At 38.9% G+C, this 24,466-nt stretch overlaps 1 protein-coding gene across 1 annotated transcript in view; it reads right to left on the bottom strand.

Moving 5' to 3' along the window:
• Positions 1–7,088: 7,088 nt before the first annotated feature.
• LOC124614921 (phospholipid scramblase 2-like) overlaps positions 7,089–24,466 on the bottom strand; it is a 152,907-nt gene continuing 135,529 nt past the window's right edge. Inside the window, exon 10 of the mRNA XM_047142984.1 lies at positions 7,089–9,431. Within this exon, the coding sequence (XP_046998940.1) occupies positions 9,372–9,431 (60 nt within the window). The 3' untranslated portion in view covers positions 7,089–9,371. The remainder of the gene's footprint in view (positions 9,432–24,466) is intronic.

The following is a 24,466-nucleotide window of genomic DNA, read 5'->3' as shown; positions in this document are numbered from 1 at the left end:
CTGGTAAAACACAAGGTTAGTTGGTGCCACTACAGTGTTCTCATGCCCAAGTGCATTTGTGACCATGTGCCACATAAACTGTACAGTGTCCACGCTCCTGCCAGCTCTAACTGTGTTAATTCGAGCACTCATTCATCCCCCTCCTCGCTTGGGCAGCTAATTTCCCAGGCGCAGGTTAATGTTTTTGATTTACTGCCATCAGCTGTTCATTCGTGCCTGCTACCACCACCAAGCTCAACAGCGGCACCTTCGCTTACTAATAAACTGTACGAACCTTGTTTCGTGTAGCTCACTTGTTTGTCACTCCCAGCCACCAAACAGTTGGCACTTATGCAAAATTTCACTGTCTGCACCACAACCCAGCCTAGCGGCTGCTGCGCAAACTGTACCACAGACAGTCACCTTGTGTACCGCGTCACGCGTTTCCATGGTTACAGATGGCACCGCCCACAAACTTCGCTTGCAAGACGGACTGCCTATCTCTTGCTGACCACGCCGTCTCGAGCCAGAACTCATGAAAGTGGCTTGCGAACAAATAGACAATCTCTTAACAGCCAGCATCATCAAACCATCTGCCGGATGCTGGGCCTCGCCTATCCACTTCGCCACAAAAAGCAATGGCACCTGGTGTATGGTTGGTGACTATACTAAGTTGAACTCTTGTACTATCATAAACAAGTACCTGGTTCCTAACATCACGGATTTTAACCATGCTGTTGCAGGCACCAAATATTTCTTGGTAGTGGACTGTAGGAGGGCCTACCATCAAATTCCGATGGCACCAGAGGATATTGAAAAGACAGCTGTTACAACACCTTTCGGCCTTTTCCAGTACCGGTTCATGCCCTTTGGCCTCCACAATGCTGCACAAACTTGGCAAAGATTCATAAACAAGGTGTTGATTCATCTGCATTTTTGTTTCGTTTACTTGGACGACATTATTATTTCCAGTCCTACTTTGCAAAAGAACAAGGAACATTTGCAGATTGTTAAAGACACTTTTACCTCTGCCGGTGTTGAACTGAATAATAAGAAGCTCCAGTTGCACCTGACTTCAGTAAGATTCTTAGGCTACATCGTGTCAGCTAAGGGCCTCACTCCTTCTGAGGATAAAATCAAACCTGATTTGGATTTGCCATGCCCTCACTCATTTAAGGAGCTGCACAGGTTCATCAGAACAGTTAACTATTATAGGAGGCACTTGCCTGCCGCAGCTGAGTTTCAGGCTCCCCTAACAGACGCCCTTGCTGGCAAAAATACGACTGGTATCCACCCGGTCCCCTGGACCCCTGCCATGGAACAAGCTTTTGACAAACTGAAGCACATACTAGCAAACACAGTGACTGTTGCCCACCCACATCCGGATGCTACGTTTTTTATTACCACGGATGGCAGTGATACCGCAATAGGTGCTGTCTTCAGCCAAACCGTCAGAGATACTACCTTTCCTTTGCAGTTCTTTTCTAAGAAGCTCAACGGCGCTCAAAAAAGTACTCAGCCTTTCATAGGATTCTGTTGGCAGTATACGAGGCTGTGAAACACTTTTGTGCCGAGTTTGAGGGTAGGGACTTCTACATTTTAACTGGCCATAAACCTTTGGTGCTGTAAAGAACCCTCTGACTGACCCTCCACCTAGACGCTTTGGACTTTATATTGCAATTTACCTCTGACATACAATACATCAAGGGTGCAGATAATGTGTTCGCAGATTTTTTGTCTAGTGTTGACACTCTCACAACTCTGATAGACCTCTCTAGCTTGCCTCAGCTGCAGTCTGCCAACATGGACTCTATGGACCTTATTTCTGATCACAGTTCATCCTTCTTGCCCGGTGTCATAGGCGAGGTTTGGTGTGATGAATCAACTGGTACACTGCACCCCTTCATACCCAAACCTCTACAGAGACAAGTGTTTGACAAATTACACAACCTAGCTCATCCAGGTGTGAGAGCCCCTACCAGACTTATTTCATAGTGCATATTTCAGAGTGCGACGCATATCGCGACTGCCAAGCCTGGGTCCCTATTTGTATTCCGTGCCAACAAAATAAAGTTTTGCGGCACACATCACCCCCACTAGGCAGCTTCACCGCTCCTCCCAGTTGCTTCCAGCACATTCACACTGACTTGGTGGGCCCCCTCTGAGGATTACAGATACATGCTATCTATTATAGACAGAACCTCTCGTTTGATGGAAGCTGCCCCACTACCCAATATTACATCTGAATCAGTGACATGATCCTTCATAGACACTTGGATTTCATGCTTTGGCTGTGCTGTTTATTTGACGACCAATCAAGGCCGTCAATTTGAGTCTGCCTTGTTTTCTGAGCTATGTAGGTTCTGCGGCATCAAGAAAATTCATTCAACAGCTTACCACCCCCAAAGCAACAGATTCATGGAACGTTGGCATAGGACACTTAAGATGGCCCTACGTTGCCAGGACCTCCTATGGACAGAAGTCCTGCCATTCGTCTTACTCAGTTTGCGGACCACTTTCAAGGAAGATCTTAAAGGCTCAGTGGCCAAGTTCATCTACGGCCTGTCGCTTACACTGCCAGGCGAACTTGTTGCTCCTACTCCAGTTGCCAAACCATCAGAACTGCCATCCATGGTAGGATGGGTGAGGTTACACTGTAACAAGCTTCAACCCCCATCCCCTTCCAGCCACACTCTGCCACACACATATGTTCCCAAGGCGCTCAACACTTGCGAATTTGTGTTCCTTCGCGATGACTCCGTAAAAGCCCCATTACAGCCCCCTTACACAGGTCCATATAGATTTGTCAAACGAACCAGTAACACAATGGACATCGTAATTAAGGGCTCAGTAACTACTGTCTCCCTGAACAGGATTAAACCTGCTCGTGTCAAGTTTCCCCCTACCTCGCCCACTGTTGAAGAGACCACACTCTCTGGCCACCCTCGGCCTTCTTCCTCTGCTGATGATTTGAATAAACTCATGCCTACACCAACCCCATCAATGAGCCCATACTCATTCCAGGGTTTTCCAACTTCCAGCTCCCATCGCAGAGGCCCCAGATCCCAGGGATCTAATATAACAGTTCCATCTTCGTGTGACAGCACACCGCACTCCTCTTCTAACCGGTGTAGCCCACAGGTTCCTGCCACGCCCACTCAGACCTCACCGTCTGACACTCACCCCTCTGCTCGCAGTACACTGCCCTCACCGTGCTACAGTTTCCTCACCCCACTGGCTCGGCATACCTCTCCGTTAGCAGGCACCACTTACGAGCGCTCTACCTACGTTCATCCTAATGACATTTGCAATTTATCTGTTGTCATTAGTGGTGATACCGCGTTAGTGCTGCTTGTGTGTGACGATTTGTGTGACTCGTTAAGTGGTGTGTCACAACATGTAGTGAAACGTTTCAAAATCTCTCAAAGTGCTACGTGTGGTAACCTACATGCTTACGTTAGGCCAAGTGGAAAGGTAATCATTAAATTCCCTGCCAATGACACTCTTCCAGACCAGCGCTCCTGCACCGGCCGATGACTACGTCCGCCAACGTCACTTCAAGACTTCAGCATCAGCATTCCAGGATTTGCTCCAGATTCTCCACCCACACAGCCTATCCCATTAGACGCAGAGGAACACACTGTAACCCACTTAAACAAACAAATAAAAATAAATCTCTGTTTGTATCTGTCTTCATTTCCTCTAGTTTCACCAAAATTAACTACAAAACATCAGTCCTCACTGAAACTTCCTGGCAGATTAAAACTGTGTGCCATAACGAGACTCGAACTCGGGAACTTTGCCTTTCATGGGCAAGTGCTCTACCAGATACTGGCAGAAGAGAAGCTGTGAGGATGGGGTGTGAGTCATGCTTGGGTAGCTCAGATGGTAGAGCACTTGCTCGCAAAAGGCAAAGGTCCCAAGTTCGAGTCTTGGTCTGGCACACAGTTTTAATCTTTTATGAAGTTTCATATCAGTGCACACACACCACTGCAGAATGAAAATCTGAATCAGTCTTCACTGTTTCTTTACTGTCTATGATTTCACTTGGCTTAAACACATTCTGACTGGATCCTGCAGCTTCTACCCTGCTTTTTCTTTTGACCCTATTCATTTTGTTAAGAAGCACACGAGTCCACAAACGAATTAACTTCACAAATAGTTTGTACTTATTTTTCCTTTTTGATGTCCCTGGTTGTGGTTATAAAGTCCTCCTCACTTTTATTAGATTCATTTCATCATTGTTGGTAATGCATCATCACCATTGGTACAAAGATCAATTGTTGGGCAGCCTTTAGTTTATTTCATGTGATCAAAAATTTATTCATACATAAATTTCAAAAATCAAAGAAATAAAATAATTTCAGCAACAGACAAACTTCATTAATAGTCTGTTAATCCTGGATGATGCCCACGCCAGTAATCTCCCTCCTCCTTCCTTCTTCCATCTATTGTCCACCTTAAGCAATACCCAGTTCAAGTAATTAGTAAGCAAAGCCTTCTATGAAGATTTGAGAGGAGCGACAGTTACAATAAACTTTCAAGTTCCAGTTTACTTAGCTTGTCATGTTGAGATGGCTCCAGTTCTTCTTGTGTAGGGGTCTGATTCTTGAAGCTGAAAATCTAATATCAGGTCCTCACTTGGTTTGATCTAAATAAACTGGAAGATTTTTGTATCAGAATTTTTTTATGTAAATATGTTTTCCACCGATTTTCTCACATTTTAGTATATCATAGAGTTTTTTGATTTTTCACATTAACAAAGACAAAATTACATTGTTTGCACCTATTATAGCAAGAGATCACATCAGGGGCAAGCTTACGACTCTCTCACTCTGCCACCTCTGCGGAAGTAACAATATTCCAAAGAGTTTACAATTTTTCTTAGCAAATGAATTCCTACTAGTTTTTGTTATATTATTCATTTCGATTATTATTTCATAAATGAATCCTGAAATAAACATAGTAAACAGTATGGAGTTGCATAATTAATAATAGCAATTTTAAGGGTACATACAATTCCTAACTTCATATGTTTCTAAAAAAAATAATTTTAACTATACTTTCACAACTAGTACTTATCGATTATAACATCAAAACTAAAATATTTTATAAAGTAATTCCTTTTCATAAATTTTAGCTTGAAAATTATATGAAAGTTTTCAGAAAAGCAACTGATATAATATTGACCTGTCCAAAATTCAAAAGATAATACTGGTATTTACAACTACTGTTGAGGAAAAGTAATGCTAGAGGAGGATGTCCTGTTATGATGTTCACCTGTGTTCTACTCACATTTTTGAGTCACACTAATGATCAGCACATCCATTCAAGGAAATATATGTGTTGTAAAAGTAATGTAGCATGCGTGCATTTCATGTTTGGAGTAGGAGATATCTTCTTTTGCTCCAGCAACAGCTGCAGAAAGTGAAGAAGTCAAACCTTTCCTCAGCTACCCATGGGATTTCAGAGACACTGATTAACTGGACCTCTGCTTAAGAGAATCAATTATGGTGACTGGATTAATGGAAAGAGGTATATATATCAGATGTTATGTCAGGTGGCAGATTTCGTGATGTGTTCTGACTCAACTACAACTACAAGGAGGAAGCCAGCAGCTACAGAAAACCCAAAATGAACAAGAAAAACACTTCACCATTGGAGCTAAGATGAAGTGCAGTGTCCTGGCTAGTGTGTGTAAATGCTGTTGGAGGTGCAATGGAGTGTGGTCTCCTAGTTCTTCTGTCTGTAGAAGTTTCTCAGGCACTATGCTTCTGACTGAGACAGGTGCATAATCAGAACACTCTACATAGTAGCATATCATTCCACTTCTAGAGGTGTGAGGATATCTTGCACCTATGTGGCCACGTTTTCCACTAGTGCTGCACCCATGTAACTGTACTTCATTTCATCTGATGAAATTTTCACTAAAATGAACTGGCTCTCAAGCTCCACAAACCGTAGTAGTGGACAGCAATGCCAAAAGGGTGGTGGTTTTGTCATGACTCTTAAAGTCATCCCATTAATCTAGTCTAGCTTGGTAATTTATGTTGAAGTATTCATTTGTGTGTGAAAATAAACCCAATGTGACTGTCACAGAAGCAGCACAAATGTATGCTCCAATGTGATTTGGAACCTCGAAGCCAGAACAGTAGTACTAATGTATTTCTATCATGTTGGCATCACCTTGTGTCTGTATGTTCAAATACAGATTTATTCCACATACATTAATCACAAGCTGTGTGGTGTTTGTAGCACTAGTTATGTTACCAATAAAAAGCACGGAGTAAATCGGAGAAAAAAAGCACCATCAAAGGACACATAATAGAAAAGTAGAGACTCAGAATATTTATGCACTATACTGTACCTCTGCATATGCACAAGGAGCACAAGTTACTGAAAATTCTTATTACATTTAGGCTTTCTGTTATTTTAATCATGCCTCATGTACTTCAGTGACAAATAACACCTATATGTGTGTGTCTCATGAATTTCGTATGTGGATATGCTGTTTTTCCATTATACCTCCATTATGTACCTCTACTATAAATAATGCATATATGTTTTTATAATGACACCACTCATGCAGAGAAATTTTTCCAATGATGAATAAATGAAATTAAATTAATTTGACTACAAGTTTGGACATAGTATTAGAATTTGTATTGTTGCTTGCAGATGTAGTCTGATATACCAACAGAACAGACACTCAGTTACTGCAAGAAATGAAAATGTATCATTTAATGTGTCAATAAGTGGTGTATCCATTGGAACACAATTGAAATCCTTTTGCTGTGTCACTCACTATGACAGAATTTTTTCTAAAGTTTTAGTTGTTCATTCACAAAAGCAATGGCTTCAGTGGTTTTGTATGTCAATGAAACAATATAGATCCTAAAAACACTAATATTAAAGAGTACAAATTTGTCTTCCTTGCTAAACAGGCATTATAACATGATCCTATTCTCCAGCAAAACCATCTTTATGAGCATTTTTCTTCCTCTATTTTTAGTACCTTTTTTTTCTTCCCTGGGTGGTGATGGTGATAGTGATTGAAGAGGAAGTGAGGGACAGGAACTAGTGCTCAAATAACCACTTAAATATAGTGATTTACTTTTACATTGCTCCTTCAGAAGGTATAGTCTTCTAGGAAGGCAAAGAAGAATTTATTTCACCACAATGATTTGATATTACAGTCTTAGTAACTCAGACTTTGTTTACATTAGCGGCTAGTATATGAAATACATAAGGTGTTAATTCATATCAACAACAGAGAACAGTACACACATATTTTAAGAAGAAGTGTTTCTTGTGACAAAATGCAAGCCATTAGCTAAGAAAAAATATGAAATTTTTGATGTATAGCTTTACAAATACAATTGATTATCAGTACTGCACACATATATTATTTCTGCTCCCTTCTTGACTATCTTTTTCTCATCTTGTTTTGCAGTAAATCTAAACTGTGCAATAGATGCACATAATTCCTTATTTGTATTGTTGCTTGTAGAAGTAGTCTGATATACCAGCAGAACACACACTCAATTACTGTAAGAAATGAAAATGTGTAATTCATTGTGTCAATAAGTGATGTATCCATTGGAACACAAGTGAAATCCTTTTGTTGTGTGCACTCACTATGACAAAATTTTTGCTAAAGTTTTAGTTGCTGTTCATTTACAAATGCAATGGTTTCAGTGGTTCTGTGTGTCAATAAAATAATATAGCACCTAAAAAACACTAATATTAAAGAGTACAAATTTGTCTTCCTTTCTAAACAGGCATTATAACATGATCCTATTCTCCAGCAAAACCATTTGTATGACCATTTTTCTGCCTCTACTTTTTAGTTTCTTTTTTTCTTCTCTGGGTGGTCGTGGTGGTAGTGGTTGAAGAGGAAATGATGGACAGGTGCCAGTGTTCAAATAACCAGTTAAATATACTGATTTACATTTTCTTATATACATGCTGGTATAGATCCTTCAGAGTGGCTCAGGTAAAATTCCAGGCACTTGTTAATCTGAGATAGTGCCAAATTTGTAATGGCCTTAATGTAAACAGGATGGAAAATTCTGATCTTGCTTATTTCTTTTCTGTGTGCCATACAAGCTAAAATTTTACGTTTTTTGGCATACTGATGATGATGCTGATGCTATAACTGTTTAATGTACAGAGTGACAGGTACAGCAAAGTCATCTAATTTAAATAATATCCTTATGATAACATAACCTCAGATTATGTTTATCATTAAACCAGCTAAAAAAATTATTTACTGGTTAGAATTTATGCTTAACTGATGGTTTTCTCAACTTGCTACTGAGTTTAATTCACATTGATCTGTGTCATGAGATTATATTTTACTTTTGATAACTAGTTTTTACTGATATATTCTTTATTTGGACACCTCACTCATTGGGAGAGAAACATATTTCTTATAAAATACCATATAAATCACATAAAATAAGAGTATCTTCACCTACAAATCTGAGTATTACACAAACCTGTACATACACTGCTTAGATACCAAGCAAAACTCTTAATATATTGGTTGTATATGTAATGTAGTAAATCAGAATTTTATAACTGTTTCTATGAGTTGTTCCAGATATAGAGGATTTAAAGAAATCTCTGTACATCAAGTTTTAGGTTCTTTGGAGGCCTCAAAAAGAACACTTTCTTTATATAACACATATGTCACAGGTGTGCCATTTCTCTGCTAGGTATCAGTAAAGATTTTGACACCAGTGATGTTCAGAGATAGTATTAAACTGAAATGTGATGAATATTATTTTTAGAAATGTTGGTGAGCTCCTTATGATTTCTTTATGTGGGGAGAGGCGAAGTGTATAGTGTACAGGACTTCAATAGACACTCCAGATGAGATGATCATCCACTTCACTGAAGCTGTAGTCATTATTCATGAAATGCCTGTTTTTTATTGCTTTAGACCATCATTAGCATGGAGATACCAGATATGCATTAATGTAAGTGAATGCTGTTTTCAGCAATATCCTTAACACAATATTCATCATATGTAATTTGCGTACCATGTCTGAAAATCACTAGCATCGGTACCATTGTGCATGATCAGTAAGTAAATGGTGCACCTGTGATATTGTTGCCACATACAAAGGTATCTGCTTTTGTCTCCTCTAAGCACTCTAAAATTTTGTATATGTAGTTTTTTTACACAATGTACACAATGTTTACACAAAGTATAAAAGATTCTGTTATGACAGATCCAAAAACCTTACAGAATTTCTAAAGGCTGATTCTCTTGAACAACACTGCAGATGACATACTATATCCATAAGCAGCACCCAGTATAAAACTTTAATTTGCCTCGTTTCTTTTGGCTGCTTATAGAAACAGCGATAAGAAACTGATCTCCTTTATCGGAACCATTTCTGACACCTATTTGTTCGTTTTGATGTTTCAAAGAACATATATTCCTGGAAAAGTAACAAATTGAATCAAATTTTAATTCATTATAAACTGTCTACAGCTCTGTGTAATAATGTGAACTTTCCTTAGACATGTTAACACCATAGTTTTTACATATTTATACCCAGTCTAGGACCAAGTAGCAACTCTAATTACAGGACTAATTATGTAAACCATAAACCTTATCATGTGCTACACAAAATAACTTATTCAGCTGAATTATTTTTGTCACCAGCTTTAAGACTAGGATTACACTTATGTAAATTAATATATCAAAGTAGATGAACGTGAAACCCCTTACATAGGGATATCACACAAAATACTTGCTTCTTAACATGGTTATTACTAACATAGTCAACAGTGTAGTTTATTTCACAAACAATGTCCTCAGCCTCTGAGAAAGAAATGCTCAAGCTATATATAAGTTTACAACATCCAGAGTGTAATGTGTCATAAATTACTTTCTACACAAAGTGTTTATATGGCATTACAACTGAAGTGTGAGAAATTAATGTACAACAGTTTAGTATTTTACTAACTCTAGTTTGGTTTATGCAATTACTTCAATTAATTTCTCATCATCAAGTGCTTTAAGTTTCACTGGTTATAAAAATAATATTAAAATTGATGCAGTGGCAAAACAATAACCATGAATATCATGTTCATGAAAGTAAAGAAATCTGGCCCACCATGATTCTTCTCTTGTGCCTACCTCTGCGTCTGAGAAAAGCATTTTCAAGCTATGTCCTTGATTATTTCCTGGGTGTATCCCAATCTCTGTCTTTCCTTACAGTTATTTTACTCTACAGGTCTCTCCAGTAGTTCCCTGCTGTCTTAGCACAAGTCCTTAAGTCCTGCTTCTACTTCTCATCCATGATTTCCATATGTTTTTTTCTCCACTGGTTCTGCAGAGAAACTTTTCATTTTTTATCCTATAAGGCAACTTAGTTTTCAACATTCTTCTACAGGATCACATTCAAATGCTTTGATTTTCTTCTGTTTCAGTTTTTCCATGGCCCATGATTCAGTACTATACAACGCTGAGCTCTAAAAATACATTTTTAAAAATTTGTGTCTCAAGTTTGGGCAGATGTTTGATACCAGTAGAGTTCTCGTAGGCAGAGATATCCTGTTTACTTTTGCTAGTCAACTTATTATGTCCTCCTTGCTTCATCCATCATGTGTTATTTGCTTCCAAAGTAGCAGAATTCCTTCACTTCTTCTCCTTTTTTGTCCTTAATTTTCATGGTAAATTTCTCACTAGTTTGATTTATGCTACTTCTTATTACTTAAGCCTTCTAAAATTTATTCTCAATGCATCTTTTCTGCCCAAGAGCCTGTTAATTCCATTCAGCATGTCAAGTAACTTTTCCTTTCTTTTGTTGAAAACGTCAATGTCATCAGCAAATCTTGTCAGTGATATCCTATCATCCTGAATTATAATCCCACTCCTGAACATTACCTTTTATTTCTATTCTATGACACAGAAAGTGAACGGTAGGGGAAATGACTACATCCTGTCATATCATTTTCAGTGAAAATAATTTGTTCTTGATTCTTCCATTCTTATTGTTCCTCCTTTGTTCTTACACATATTGCACATTAAGCCATATTTCCCTATACCTTACATTACTATTTCTTAGATTTCCAAACATCTTTCACTACTTTACATTGTTGAATGCTTTTTTCAGGTCAACAAATCCTACGAATGTGACTTGTTTCAATTTTTTTTATTGGCTTCTCTGATGCCTTTACCTTTCCTAAAACTGAACCAGGCCTTATCTAACAGGTACTTAGTTTTCTTTTCCATTCTTCTGTATATCATTCTTGTTACCAACTTGGAGGCATGAGCTGTTAAGCTGATCAAGTCATAGTTCTTACACATGTATGCCCTTGCTGTCTTTGGTAATGTGTGTGTAGTTTCTCATGTTAGACTCAGTACTAACACTGTGTAGAACTATTTTATTGACGAAATTAGCAGTCAAAATACAGTATTCAAACCAGATGATCACAAAGAGTCTCTTGCACTGGAGCCAAGTCAACTGCCAGTGATGTTCGTTTGTGAAGCAGTGTCTTCACAGAGCCTCCCCCTCCCCCCCCCCCCCCCCCCCCCCCCCCCCCGTCCTACTGTGCAGAACATGGCAAGGGAAGCTGCATGAAGTGACAGTGCTAAGATAGTGACATGATACACAGGTGGGTAGGCCTCCTGGGAGCATTGTCATCCACAGAATTGAGGCTGCTGTGTGATGAGGTATTCTAGATGGTGGGGCCAGACATAGTGCAAGTGTGTGGGAGCAATGGGAGTAGAAGGCACAGGTGGTGTGTTACCCAGTGGAGAGTATGACGACAATGGAGCAAGGTCCATCAGGGGTAAGCATGGACCATCACGAAGAGGACACCATGGTTGGAGAACTGGGAAGTGAGGGCTTTTGCATTGAAGTCACATGTCAGTGAAACATTTTTTTGCAAGTGCATTGTGGTAGAACCATCTGTGGTCTGGTGTCCTTCAATGATGAGGTTGTCTATAATTTTGACAGTGATGTCCTCAGGAAGGAAGTCACTGACGTGTAGATGGAGTTCAAAAGTCAGCAGTATAGTGTCGATTGCATGAGTAATGTTGGGCATTGGGAGGGAAGGTGCTTGGCCCATGTTGTCATTGAGTGCAGCATTGTTTAATGTCCTCACAGGTTTCAGTCTGTTAATGAATGTGATCACTGATTTACCATTCAGTAAGATGAAGATTTGATCATCTTATCAGAGAACTTTGTGTGGTCTTGTGTAGGGAGGCTGTAGTGCAGAACATACTATGTCATCTCTCAGGATGATGAAGTCATGAACTGTGACAGCTTTGTGGACAAACATTTTTAATATTGAGTGTGGAAGAGCTGGCTGTACTCTGAGGTGTGTTATGTGCTTTTAACATGAGCAACTAGGTGTGGCATATTGATGGGCATAACTGTTGGGGACTGAAGTACAAAGTCTACCAGGAGAGACAGTGTCTCCACATACAGGAGTTCAACAAGTGATGTTTCAAAGTCATGTTTGTGAATTAAACAGATTCCCAGAGGGCTCCAAGAAAGCACAACTGACCCAAGTCTACTGGGCATATGAGGACCACCTTTAAATGTGCTATGCCATCATTCCACCATCCCTTACTTTTTGAATGATATGCAGTGGTTCTGAATTGTGTGGTGCCTTTAGATTGGATGCCAACAGCCTTGCCGCAGTGCTCTGATCGCCAAAGTTAAGCACTGTTGGACTGGGCTAGCACTTGGATGGGTGACCATTGGGTCTGCTGAGTGCTGTTGACAAGTAGGATCCACTCAGGCCATATGACACAAACTGAGGAGCTCCTTGATTGAGAAGAGGTGGCGACAGTCTCATAAAACTGACATACAGCTGGTAGTGCAGTGTGTTGACCACATGCCTCTCCATATGCGCATCCAGTGATGCCTGTGGGCTGAGGATGACACAGTAGCCTACTTTGAGAAGTATCTCATAGTATTTGGAGGGTTGCATCTGGAATATGATGAAGTTCAGTTCTAAGTTTTATGTCCAGATCATGGGTGAGGACTTTAAACTGATTTTCATTTTGTTCTGTCTCAACAAACTACTCATAATTGATAATGGAGGACAAGACACAGATGTGTGAAAAATGTTTCTCTGTGACTCTTCTGTGCCTTTGAGCTGGTGGATATCCATTGTAAACTAGGCTATATACTACAAGTGTGGATATAATTGGGATTAAGGGTCATTGGGTGGATTGCACATGTAGTCAACAAGAGGACTGTGATTGGTGAAAATAATCAGGGGCATCTTTCAATGTCCTGCCCGAAATATTGCACTGCCTTGTTGGGTGCCATTAGCTCCCTGTCATAAGCTGACTATTTGCTTTGGTATGGTGTGAGTTTATGAGGCAGGAACCAGAGCAGCTTCAAGGTGTCTCATATGACAAGTCTAAAAAGACGACTTCTTTGAGACAAGATTGACACTTGTCTTCATTTATTATGACACTGTTGTGAGTGAATATGTCAAAAACTTGTTTGAGGTGGTTGTTGTGTGATTCCTCATCTGGTGAGAAAATTAAGATGTCATATAGGTAGACATAATAAAATAGGAGCATGAAGAGCAGTCCATCAATGAAGCAGTGCCATGACTGAGCTGCATTTTCAAGTCTATAAAGCATGAACTGATTTCCCTAAATTGGTTCGACATATGGTGGGATGTTTCCTTTTGGAAGATAGGAGTAGATTAGATTAGATTAATTATTCATTCCATAGACCCACATAAGAGGGGATCCACCTGGGTGTTGAACATGTCAGATAAACACATTATAAAAATGTAATTAGAATTACTTTTAATGATCCTCAGTCAATAAACAGTAAAATTATGTACATGAATTAAAATTAAACTTCTAATATTTATGTGTTTAATACTTACATCTGCTTTCATTAAATCCATAATTCACACAGTAGCTAGTTAATTGGCTATTACAACCAAGTATTGTCAAAAATTAAAGTAAATTATTCATTTCAATGATCCTCAGTTAAGAATAGTCAAATTATGTACAACATTTAAAATTAAACTTCCGCTATTTGCAGGCGTAAGATTTACATCTGCTTTCCATACATCCAACATTCACACAGTAGGTAGTTACTTAGCTGTTACAACCAAGTATAGTCAAAAATTAAAGTATAATAAATTTTCAATAAAATGATCTACTGCACTTGTTGAGAAATTCATGGATGGAATAGAAGGAGTTGGCCACCAGAAATTCATTTAAATTATGTTTGAATTGTGTCTTGTCTAAAAGTAAACTCTTAATGGTTGCTGGTAACTTATTGAAAATATGTGTTGCTGAATACTGGACTCCTTCCTGGGCAAGACAAAGTGATTTTAAATCTTTATGTATATTGTTATGATTCCTAGTATTGATACTGTGTACTAAGCATTTAGTCGGAGAAAGAGGGCAGGTCCAACTTCTTTCCCCGTCATTCCCTAATACAATTGGATTGGTAACCTCACTGTTTTGTCCCCTATCCTCAAATCAACCAACCAACACTGTAAGCAATGTTGTGGGTGTGTCCATGGGTGATGATAAAAGTACCACATCGGTATGTTGTGTGTGAGGTGCTGCTATGCCGAAAGGAGTTTGTATTCAATGTCTTTAATCTTGCTCCTGATGGTGTTGTTGTGGCATAAATGAAGATTTGCTTCAGCATAAAGTTGGTGGAAATTTTACAACTGCTTAGATGTACTGAAGCACTCCTAAACTGTCTGATGGTTGTATGGAATGTCCTTGTGCAAAGAAGGTCAGGGTGTGGAGAGCATTGTGCCATCATGTTGAGCTGTCACAGGGGCACAGCTGAGGATGCCAAAGATGGAGCAGTAACTAGTCACATGGGTGAGCCTGTTGCTGGAGGGGCCTGGAATCAATCTGAAATGTTTTAGAAAGTCAGTGCTGACAACAGTTCCTACCATGTCCATGATGAGTAATGTCCAGGTGAAATGTTCAGTGAGACCAAGATCGAGGGAATGAACCTGTGAGACAAATATGGATTATCAAACCTCTCCCCATGCGGATATGAACAGGTGTGTAGACAGGTGATGCACATAATGTAGATGCAGGCATAATGCTGACCTTGGAGCCTGTGTCAATGAGGAATTGTCAGCAGAATGTTAGTCATAGACAAAATTATTGTATGCGACTGCACCAGTGAAGTAAACAGGATAATTGCAATCCATCATTGTTTCCATGACAGAAATTGCATGGTGGTCTGCTGTTTTGGGTAGTGGCAGCATGATACCAGTAGAAGCAATTCTGCTAGACTGTGGTATGATCAGCCGCATGTTGCAGCTGTGTGGATGTGACACAGTTGGTGGTGCTCTGCACAGTTATTGCTGCAGCAAGGTCAGTGGCATGTTGCATTGCATAAATGTGGTGGGAAGGGTGGTGTTCTATGCAGTTGCAGGCAAGGGTTTGTTGATGTCATGTGAAGGTCTTCACTTTGGTCAGGTGTGGTGGTATCAGAATCGTCAGTAGTCAGGCAGAGTTGGTGTGGCTTGTACTTGGTGGGCTGTTGCATGAGCTGTCATGGAAACTGAGTATTATGACTGCTGCCATTGTTGCTGACATTATTAATACATTGTTTTTGTCATATGATCAAATGTATTCAATCAGCAACTTTAAGGTGTGTGTCCAAGGGTTCATGTTCATGGGTCACAATTGATAGTTCTACTTGCATGGGGAACTTCACAACCCACATAGTACATAGTATGTGGTCAGGCAAGAAATGAATGTCAATCTGTGTGCATAGGCGATGCCATAGTTGTGATGTGGTCGAGTCCTTTACGTCTTTGTTGGTAAATAATGTGATGAATTTGCTCCCCTGGGTAGTGTGTGAGGAGGTGGAGAAGAGCAGCTTTCACTGTCTCATATTTATTATCTGCTGGTGACATGCAGATATCATTTTTTGTGATGGTATGTCCCCCTCAATGTGGTTTAATAATGTGATGAACTCAGCGTCATCACTGATGTTGCCACCTGATATGAAGATAATGTCGATGATAGTGAACCACAAGTAGGTCGTTCTGGCTGGGAAGGTGGTAGTTTGAGGTATGTCCTGATGCCAAAGGACTGGATGGAGAATGTTCAAAATGGTTCAAATGGGTCTAAGCACTATGGGACTTAGCATCGGAGGTCATCAGTTCCCTAGACTTAGAACTACTTAAACCAGCTAACCCAAGGACATCACACACATCCATGCCCAAGGCAGGATTCAAACCTGTGACCATAGCAGCCACAGCAAATGTTCATATTGGAAGAAACACCAAGGAAGTTTTGTCCATAAGTGGCATGACATGACGCACGATAAATTGGATGGAAGTTGATGTAACTGGCTGTATGAGCTCTGAAGTGGTCATATTCACATGTGGAACAGTTGTCTCATTGAAAATGATGAAACATGTACCCAATTGGTTGGATTGCCATGGTTCAGATGAAGCCCAGTTCGTGAAATAAACAGTTACTATGCAAAATCACAGTGTAAATTGTTTGTCAACTTCCATTGTTTGGTGTTGTTGCACACCCCACTGTCCAAGAGAATGTCATCATCAATTTCTGTCACATGAGTTGCATGTGAGATGTTGTCCACAGTGGCTGGCATTGTGACTGGAGAAAAATTGTCTGCCACTGGAAACTGTGCAGCACAATGTAGGCATACTGTCAGCATTGTTGTTGAAGTAAAGGCAGATACATTGAATTTACTTGATTGTGATGATCAGGAGTCACCAATGTAGCCACACAGGTTATGGGGGATCGTTACACTAGGTAAAAACAGGCTTCTAAAGCTATGTAGGCTACATAGCACTACTTTCATTTATGATATGAACATTCACAATACAGCATCCAAATGAAGTGAAGTCCTCAGAATGACTGATTGAAAAAGCCTCAAGCGCCAGAGTCAAGTTGGCCACCAGCGAAGTTTATTTGTGAAGCAATGTTCCACAGGTGGATGATATTTTTCCAAAAGTCTGAGAGTATATCTCTAGTCTCATGGTCTCTACACAGCCACATGAGAAGTTGCCATTTCCCCCAATGATATTTCAGTTACTGAAGGAATGTTGCCTATCACTACATCCTTATTTGCTTGCAGTTCTTCCAAAACACTGTTAAATTCCTACTCAAATACCTGAGCCCCTATGTCTTCTATAACTACTCCCATTTCTTCTTCTATCATTGCACTAGACAAGTCCTGCACCTTATAGAGACCTTCCATGTACTCTTTCCAGCTATATCCTCCCTCCTCTACATTTAAGAGTGGAATTTCCACTGCACATTTAACTTTCAACCATTTGCTTTCAATTTCAATGAATGTTGCTTTGTTTCTATATGCTGAATGTGTCTATCTAGTGACCAAATCCTTTTTGATTTCTTCACATTTTTTCTGCATGTAATTCACCTTGACTTTCCTGCACTTTCTACTTTATTTCATTTCTTATTTATACTGAAGTATTCCTGTTTTTCCATAAGTATTTCCTTTTTTTTTCAATCATTTGAAATAGTATTTCATGTGCTACCTTTGGTTCTTTTGCAGATACCTTTCTTGTACCTATGTTTTCTTGTCAAACCTCTGTAATTGCCCTTTTTTGGTATGTCCATTCTTTGTCAACAGAACTGCCTTCTGTGGTACTCATTATCATAATATCTGCAGCCTTGTAGAATATGAAACTCATCCCACCATTCCTTATAGGTTATAATTACAGTTTTCCCCACATTGATTCTTGTGGACAGATCTCTTAAGCTTCACTCTGCTCTTCATCATCACTAAAGTGTGATCTAAGTCAACATCTGCTTCTGAATATACCTTACAAAGACTGTGTGATTATGATATAGTCCAGCTAGAATCTGAGCCTTTACCAAATGTATGCCCTCCTCTTGTGAGTTTTTATCAGTGTATTCATTACTACTACCTGAAATTTATTGCACAGTTCTATTACTCTTTCTCCTCTCTTACTCCTACTACCAATCCCACATCCTCCCATAGCTCTTTTTTCTATTTCTTCATCTACTAGCATTTTCCAGTCACCCATGATTATTGTATTACAATCACCTTTTACATGCTGACTTACTTGATCGATGTCCTCATATTCTTTCTCAACTTATTCAACTCCTGCTTGCAACATCAGGATGTATATTGAACTATTGTTTTTGTCATCAATTTGCTGTCAGTTCTAATGAGGACAATCCTTTCACAGTACTGTACACAGTAACTCACCCTCTGTTCTATTTATAATGAATTCTACTCCCATTATATCATTTTCAGCTGCTGTTTGTATTACCCTACATACACAAACCATTATCTTCCTTCCGCTCCACTTCCCACTTCACTAACCTCCACTGGAGTGAGGCTTCGCATTTCGTTCTTCAGGTTTTTTACTTTTCCTAATACATTCAAATATCTGGCATTCCATGCTTCAAGTCATAGAAATTACCTTTTCATTGCTTATTCTGTCTTTTTCTCATGGTAAATCAATCAATCAATCAAATTTTATTGTTGTTCAACTCATAAAGCAATAGACAACGTCAAGATAACTTACATTTTTAACATTAATTACTAAATACAATTTAGTTTGGATTACTTAAGGCCATCTGCTAGATACAGTGTTGATAGACAGTATTTTCAGTTTCAAAAAATTCATCTACTATGTAGAAAGGATTATTTACTAGTATTCTGTACAACTTAGCTTTGAAGATATTGACAGGTAACTCTTTTAAATCTATGCTTAACTTATTGTACAACTTAAGTCCAAGAACTAAATATGAATTCTGGACTTGGATAGTCTTTGATATGGTACATCTAAACATGATTTGTTCCTGGTGTTATGGCAATGTACATCCCTTCTTAATGATATATTTGAAATATTGTTCCTAACATACAATAGAACATTATAGATGTACAAGTTTATTACCGGCAGGCATTGCCATTTAACAAACAAGGATTACAGTGTTCTAACTTATCTGAGTCGGTTATTATTCTTACTAATTTTTTTTTGTAAAAGTAGAATGCCCTTTACGTGACTGCTATTGCCACACAGTAAGATTCCGTATAATAGGATACTTTGAAAGAAAGCAAAATATTCTGATCTTATATAACTATTAGGGACATGTCTTTTTAAGTTTCTAATTAAATAGATAACTCTTGAGAGTCTGGCAGATAAATGTTTGACATGTGGTTCCTATGTCAACTTGTTGTCTACTATAACACATAAAAATTTTATACTTTCTAAGTCATGATTCTCTCTTAAGCTAAAGGAAAGTGCCTGGATCTTACTTTCATTTAGTAGAAAACTGTTCACTCTAAAACATAATGAGCTCTGAGCAAGGGTATCTTTAACTATATTTTTTAGTGTGTTTAAATCTGAGCTTTTATTTAAAAAAGTTGTGTCATCGGCATCTTTTACAAAAGATGGCAGGTCATTAATCATAAGAAAAAACAATAGAGGTCCAAGTACTGAGACCTGTGGCATGCCAGACCTAACATTAATCAGATCTGACTTCTCCCTGTTAATGCATACAACTTGTTCAACTTGTTGGCAGTTCTCAAGGAAGGATTTAATCATATTTATGCTGCTATTAGCAAAACCATAATAGGATAGCTTATTCCGTAAAGTATCATGGTCCACACAGTCAAACACTCTGCTTAGTTCACAAAATGTAGCCTGAGCAAATCCCCTAGCCTCAAACACATCCAGAACAAATTTTACAAGAGAATCCATAGCATCTGTTGTGGATTTACCTTTCATGAATCCATATTGTTTGTCACTTATTAAGTTTAAGTTATCTAAATACGTGTTAACTTGGTTATACATAATAGTTTCAAGAATTTTTGAGAAAACAGGAGTTAATGATATTGGTCTGTAACTATCAGGACAGTTCTTATCACCTTTCTTATATACTGGGACCACTCTAGATATTTTTAGTACATCAGGAAACTTGTTTTCAGCTAGACATTTATTTACGCAGTAGGTTAAGGGATCAATTATGCAGTCAGTAATATCTTTCAATAAGTTACATGATAAATCATAGTAATCAACGGTATCTGAGGCTCTGAAATTTTTAACTATTTTCAGAATTGTATTGGTACACACCTCTGTAAAGTTGAAAATGCTCTGGTGGGGCCTTTCAAAATATTTATCGATGAAGTTAAGGGCATTTTCTGGAGGTTTGTCTATTGAGCTGCATATTTCTTCAATAGATTGGATGCAGAATTTATTGAATTCATCTGGGGATATGGCAATAACGTCTTTTCCTTTAGTGTGTGCCACAGAGTTAATTATACTCCAGGCTTTGCATTTATTTCTAGACTTTTGAATGAGGGCTGTATTAAATAGCTTCTTAGCATCATTAATAGCCTGTCTATAATTACACTTAGCTCTGGAATATAATTCTTCATGTAGTTCAGATTTTGTATTCGTGTACATACCAGAATAGAGCATAACAGAGTTTTTCATTTGCCCTAACTGTGGAGTATACCATTCCCTGTTTTTCCTTCTCTTATAACAACTACTATCCTTAATATTTAGAGTACATTTTCTTAAAGGAATATTATTATCAAATGTATTTAAAAATATAGAGAAAAACTCAGTAAAAACAATGTTGGAAGAACAATATTGTAGTCTACTAAATAGGGCATCCCAACTGATACAAGTGAGAGCAAGTCTAAATCTATCTATCCTTTCTTTGTTCTTAGGTCTCGTGATTACAGTTTTAGCTTTTGGGCTGGAACAGTCTGGAGTTACATTGCTAAGACTACTGTATACTGCATTATGGTCTGAGAAATGAAAACTAACAACATCTGAAGACATATGAGTTCTATTAATATTTGTAAATATATTATCAAGACAAGCAGGGCCTCTGGTAGGTTTGGAGTTAGTATAGTACAGGTTATATTGCCTAAGTACATTTTTGAAATCTGCCACAGTTTTTTTGTCCTGCAGAATATCAAAACTTGAGTTGACGTCCCCTCCAATGGCAGTAGTATATTGTTCCCATTTTTGTGTACAGAGGGACATTAATAGGTCATCAAATTTCTCAAGAAAGATACTGGGGTCTCCACTAGGTGACCTACAGACTACCGCTACTAATATTTTAAGGCACTCAATTACTGTATCCAATGTTTCAAAGTGCAGTTCCTCACAGGAAGTGTTGATCTCTAGCTTACTATACTTTTGTGTAGGTGGTGCTTTTACTTATATTGCTACTCCACCATTCAAGTGGTGTTTCCTACTATGGCAATTAACTAAAGTATAATCATCCAGCACTTTGTAACCTAGTTTTTCCTCTTTGCACCAGTGTTCACTTATACATAAGATATCAAACAAGTTTTCATTGGAAAATTCATTAACAATTAGGTTTTTATCTGTCATACCCTGTATATTGAGGAAACCTATTTTAAACTCCCCTTTTCACCTCACTTCATTTACGTGTTTACCTGACTGACTTAACATACTGTTACCATAAAGCAGCTGACCAGGTTGTAGCCTAATGGTGCTGGGGTATCTAACCTGGTCTAGCACTGTAAGTTTTTTGACATCTCAGTTGAAACAAAGCTCAACCTATCTAATACTATCCTGATAACTAAGACACTTAAAAAGTGCTTACAAATAGCTTTGTATTCCTGGTTGGTTTGATCCACTTCCTTATTAACACAGAACCACTGAGGCAAATCGTGTCGATGAGGCACATTGACAACAATCACATTGTTGTGGGTCAATGTTTCCAGAGTTTTCTTCAGTGTTGATGTTGCTGTCTCCCTCTCATTTCTACTGACATCGTTTGCTCCAGCCATTACAACTGCAAAGTCTTTATGTGTCAAGGTGTTGCAGTCTTTCTTGATTGATGCTGATACATCTCAAAGACCTGCCCCTGGTTTTACAATTCCATCTATTGTGCATTCATTAATTGCAGAAGGTCCTCTTTCTGTTAACATAACTGCTAACTTATGTCTCAGCAGTCTATTTCTAGAGATCTAAATCGGAGACTAATCTGGAATCTTGTATCAAAGGAGACATTATCAAAAAACATTTCCAGATATAGGTCACATATCCTGTCAATACACATTGTGGGTCTTTAATGGAGTAGCTTCCCTGCCTTCTGCATCTTCATGCTGTTGATCATTGCTGAGTCTTCCACTTTTTAGGAGCAGTATTTCTCCTAAAGGAAAGAGGGTGCCCTGAAACTCCATCTACTCATCCACTCTCTTTGATGAGGCTCTTGGCAGAATGAGGGTGATTCCTTATGTCAGAAGTGTCTGACTGATAATGCTGATGATATTTTATTCAAAATTTAAGTAGTGGCTGGGTTCAAACTCAGAACAGAAGACATTTTGTTTGCTAGTCACAGATGCTGCCCCTAGACCTCATCATATCAGCACGTGGGGGAACTAAGTCATGTTAGAACATAACGTCCAGTACAATTATCACAAAATCGTTATACTAATTTGCTAGAAATAAGTGGATGGGAAGACGGTTTTCCTTGGGTATTACTAAAATGGTAGGTGAGCAGATATCAAAGTGCAGCTGTATTTGGGTTCAGGAGCAGCAGAATCTTTAGTTAAAGAATTTATTTCTTTAATTGAAATTAGCCAGTTTAAAGAACCAATAGGAATTAACATTGCTGTAACAGGTGGGTTAGCACCAAATGTTAGTGAAGTGGATACTGAAAGCAATGCTTGAGGAAATAAATTTTGAATGATACTAAAAGATATTAGTGTAGTAACAGGATTACAAAATAACTACTTGTTGGTATACAAATTTAAAAAATGATTACCTATCATATTATTTCTGAAAAGTCAGTCAGCTCATCTATAAACAAAATAAAATTATAAGAATGATGACCAGGGAAGGTTCCTGATTGTATATCCTCATAATCAAACAAACATGTACTATGTTGACACTTGTGTTTCATACAATAACTGGATCTGTGGCATGAAGATGATGATGTTTGATTTGTGGGGTGCTCAACTGCGTGGTACTGAGACCCACACAAAGTCTCAATTTTTTTTCATAGTCCAATTTTTTACACAGTCCAATCTAGTCACTGTTGTTGATGATGATCATGAAATGGTGAGGACAACACAAACACCCAGTCCCCGGGCAGTAAAATCCCCATCATTCTGTTAATTTTTCTCATTTCCTTGACTCCATTAATGCCATTAATTTGGCTATAGATAACTTTAATTAAAAGTTATAGATGCTTCAAAATAAAATTACAGTTCAATAAGTCAAAAAAAAAAAAAAAAAACATGTAAAATAATTGACAGAATCCAATGAAATGACCTACACCATTCAAAAGATAAGCATTCTGACTTTCCAGTAGCATATTTTAAATCATTTGAAGCTAATTACTGTTGTGACAGTGCCGCAACATTTAAGAGTGCTGCCACGTCAGTACGCGCAAAGAGCGATAGAGGTGCTCCGCAACTCGGATGAGCGCGGGAGTGCCACCTAGCTACGAACGGTGCCGGCCGCATGTCACGGCACGGCAGTCGAATGGCCGATATGGAATTGGTAGCATGTAACCAGCTATTGTTTCTATGTTTGTATATCCACGCAACTTATTAGTGATTACAGGTTATAACACTTTTTGGTGATGATGTTGGATATTTTTGTTCCTGCGTTGTGGATTTGTGTGTTCGTGTCGGGGCAGACATGGAACAGCTTATGCAAGCACTCATTGAACAGCAAACGCAGCTGAACAGCTGACAGCTGCTATTCAAGCGTTGTCGACGTCGCTTACTCATCGTCTGTCTTCCTCTTCTCTGCCTCTGTTCCCTCCTTACGACGAGGCCGCTGAAGACTGGGAGGATTATGAGAAGCGTTTGCAGCAACACTTCTTGGCTTTCGGCATTGTCAACGCTCCTATGTGTAAGTCGTTATTTCTATCTTGGATTTCCCCACGGACCTATCAGCTGCTATCTCAGTTAGCCCCTCTGCAGGAACCTGCCTCTCTGTCCTTACAAGAAATGTGTGACTTATTGTCTAACTATTACCGAAAAAACACTCATGTTGTTGCCGCCCGCGTGGCATTCTACCGGTGTCGTAAACAGCCCCATGAATATTACCGGGCTTGGGCGGCGGAACTACACGGTCTGAGTAGGAAATGTCAGTTTGTCACAGACACTCATCATGAGCCTTATGCTGATTCAATGGTTAGGGATGCTATTCTACGGCTTGCTCCTGATAAAGAAGTTCGGCAACGTACCTTACAACTGCCAAACCCGTCATTGTCAGAAGTTCTAAGCATCGCTCAATCTTTTGAAGTGTCTCACACTGTTGGTGTGCAAATAGACCCATGGTGTGATGTAGGCGCTATACAGACCACTTTCGACACGGACAATTTGCCTGTTTCCCAGGGGACCGACGATGTGGCGGCGGTTCACTCGTGTCAACAACGTCGTGTTGGGCCGCCACACTCGCAGCAGAAACAGCAACCATAGAAGCAGGTTCGTTCCGCACTTCCTTCTTGTCCACATTGTTTCAT

The sequence above is a fragment of the Schistocerca americana genome, chromosome 1, assembly GCF_021461395.2.
Source record: "Schistocerca americana isolate TAMUIC-IGC-003095 chromosome 1, iqSchAmer2.1, whole genome shotgun sequence".
NCBI classification, from domain to species: domain Eukaryota; kingdom Metazoa; phylum Arthropoda; class Insecta; order Orthoptera; family Acrididae; genus Schistocerca; species Schistocerca americana.
The sequence above is the reverse complement of the archived record's forward strand: the minus strand, read 5'-3'. Positions and strand labels throughout refer to the sequence as shown.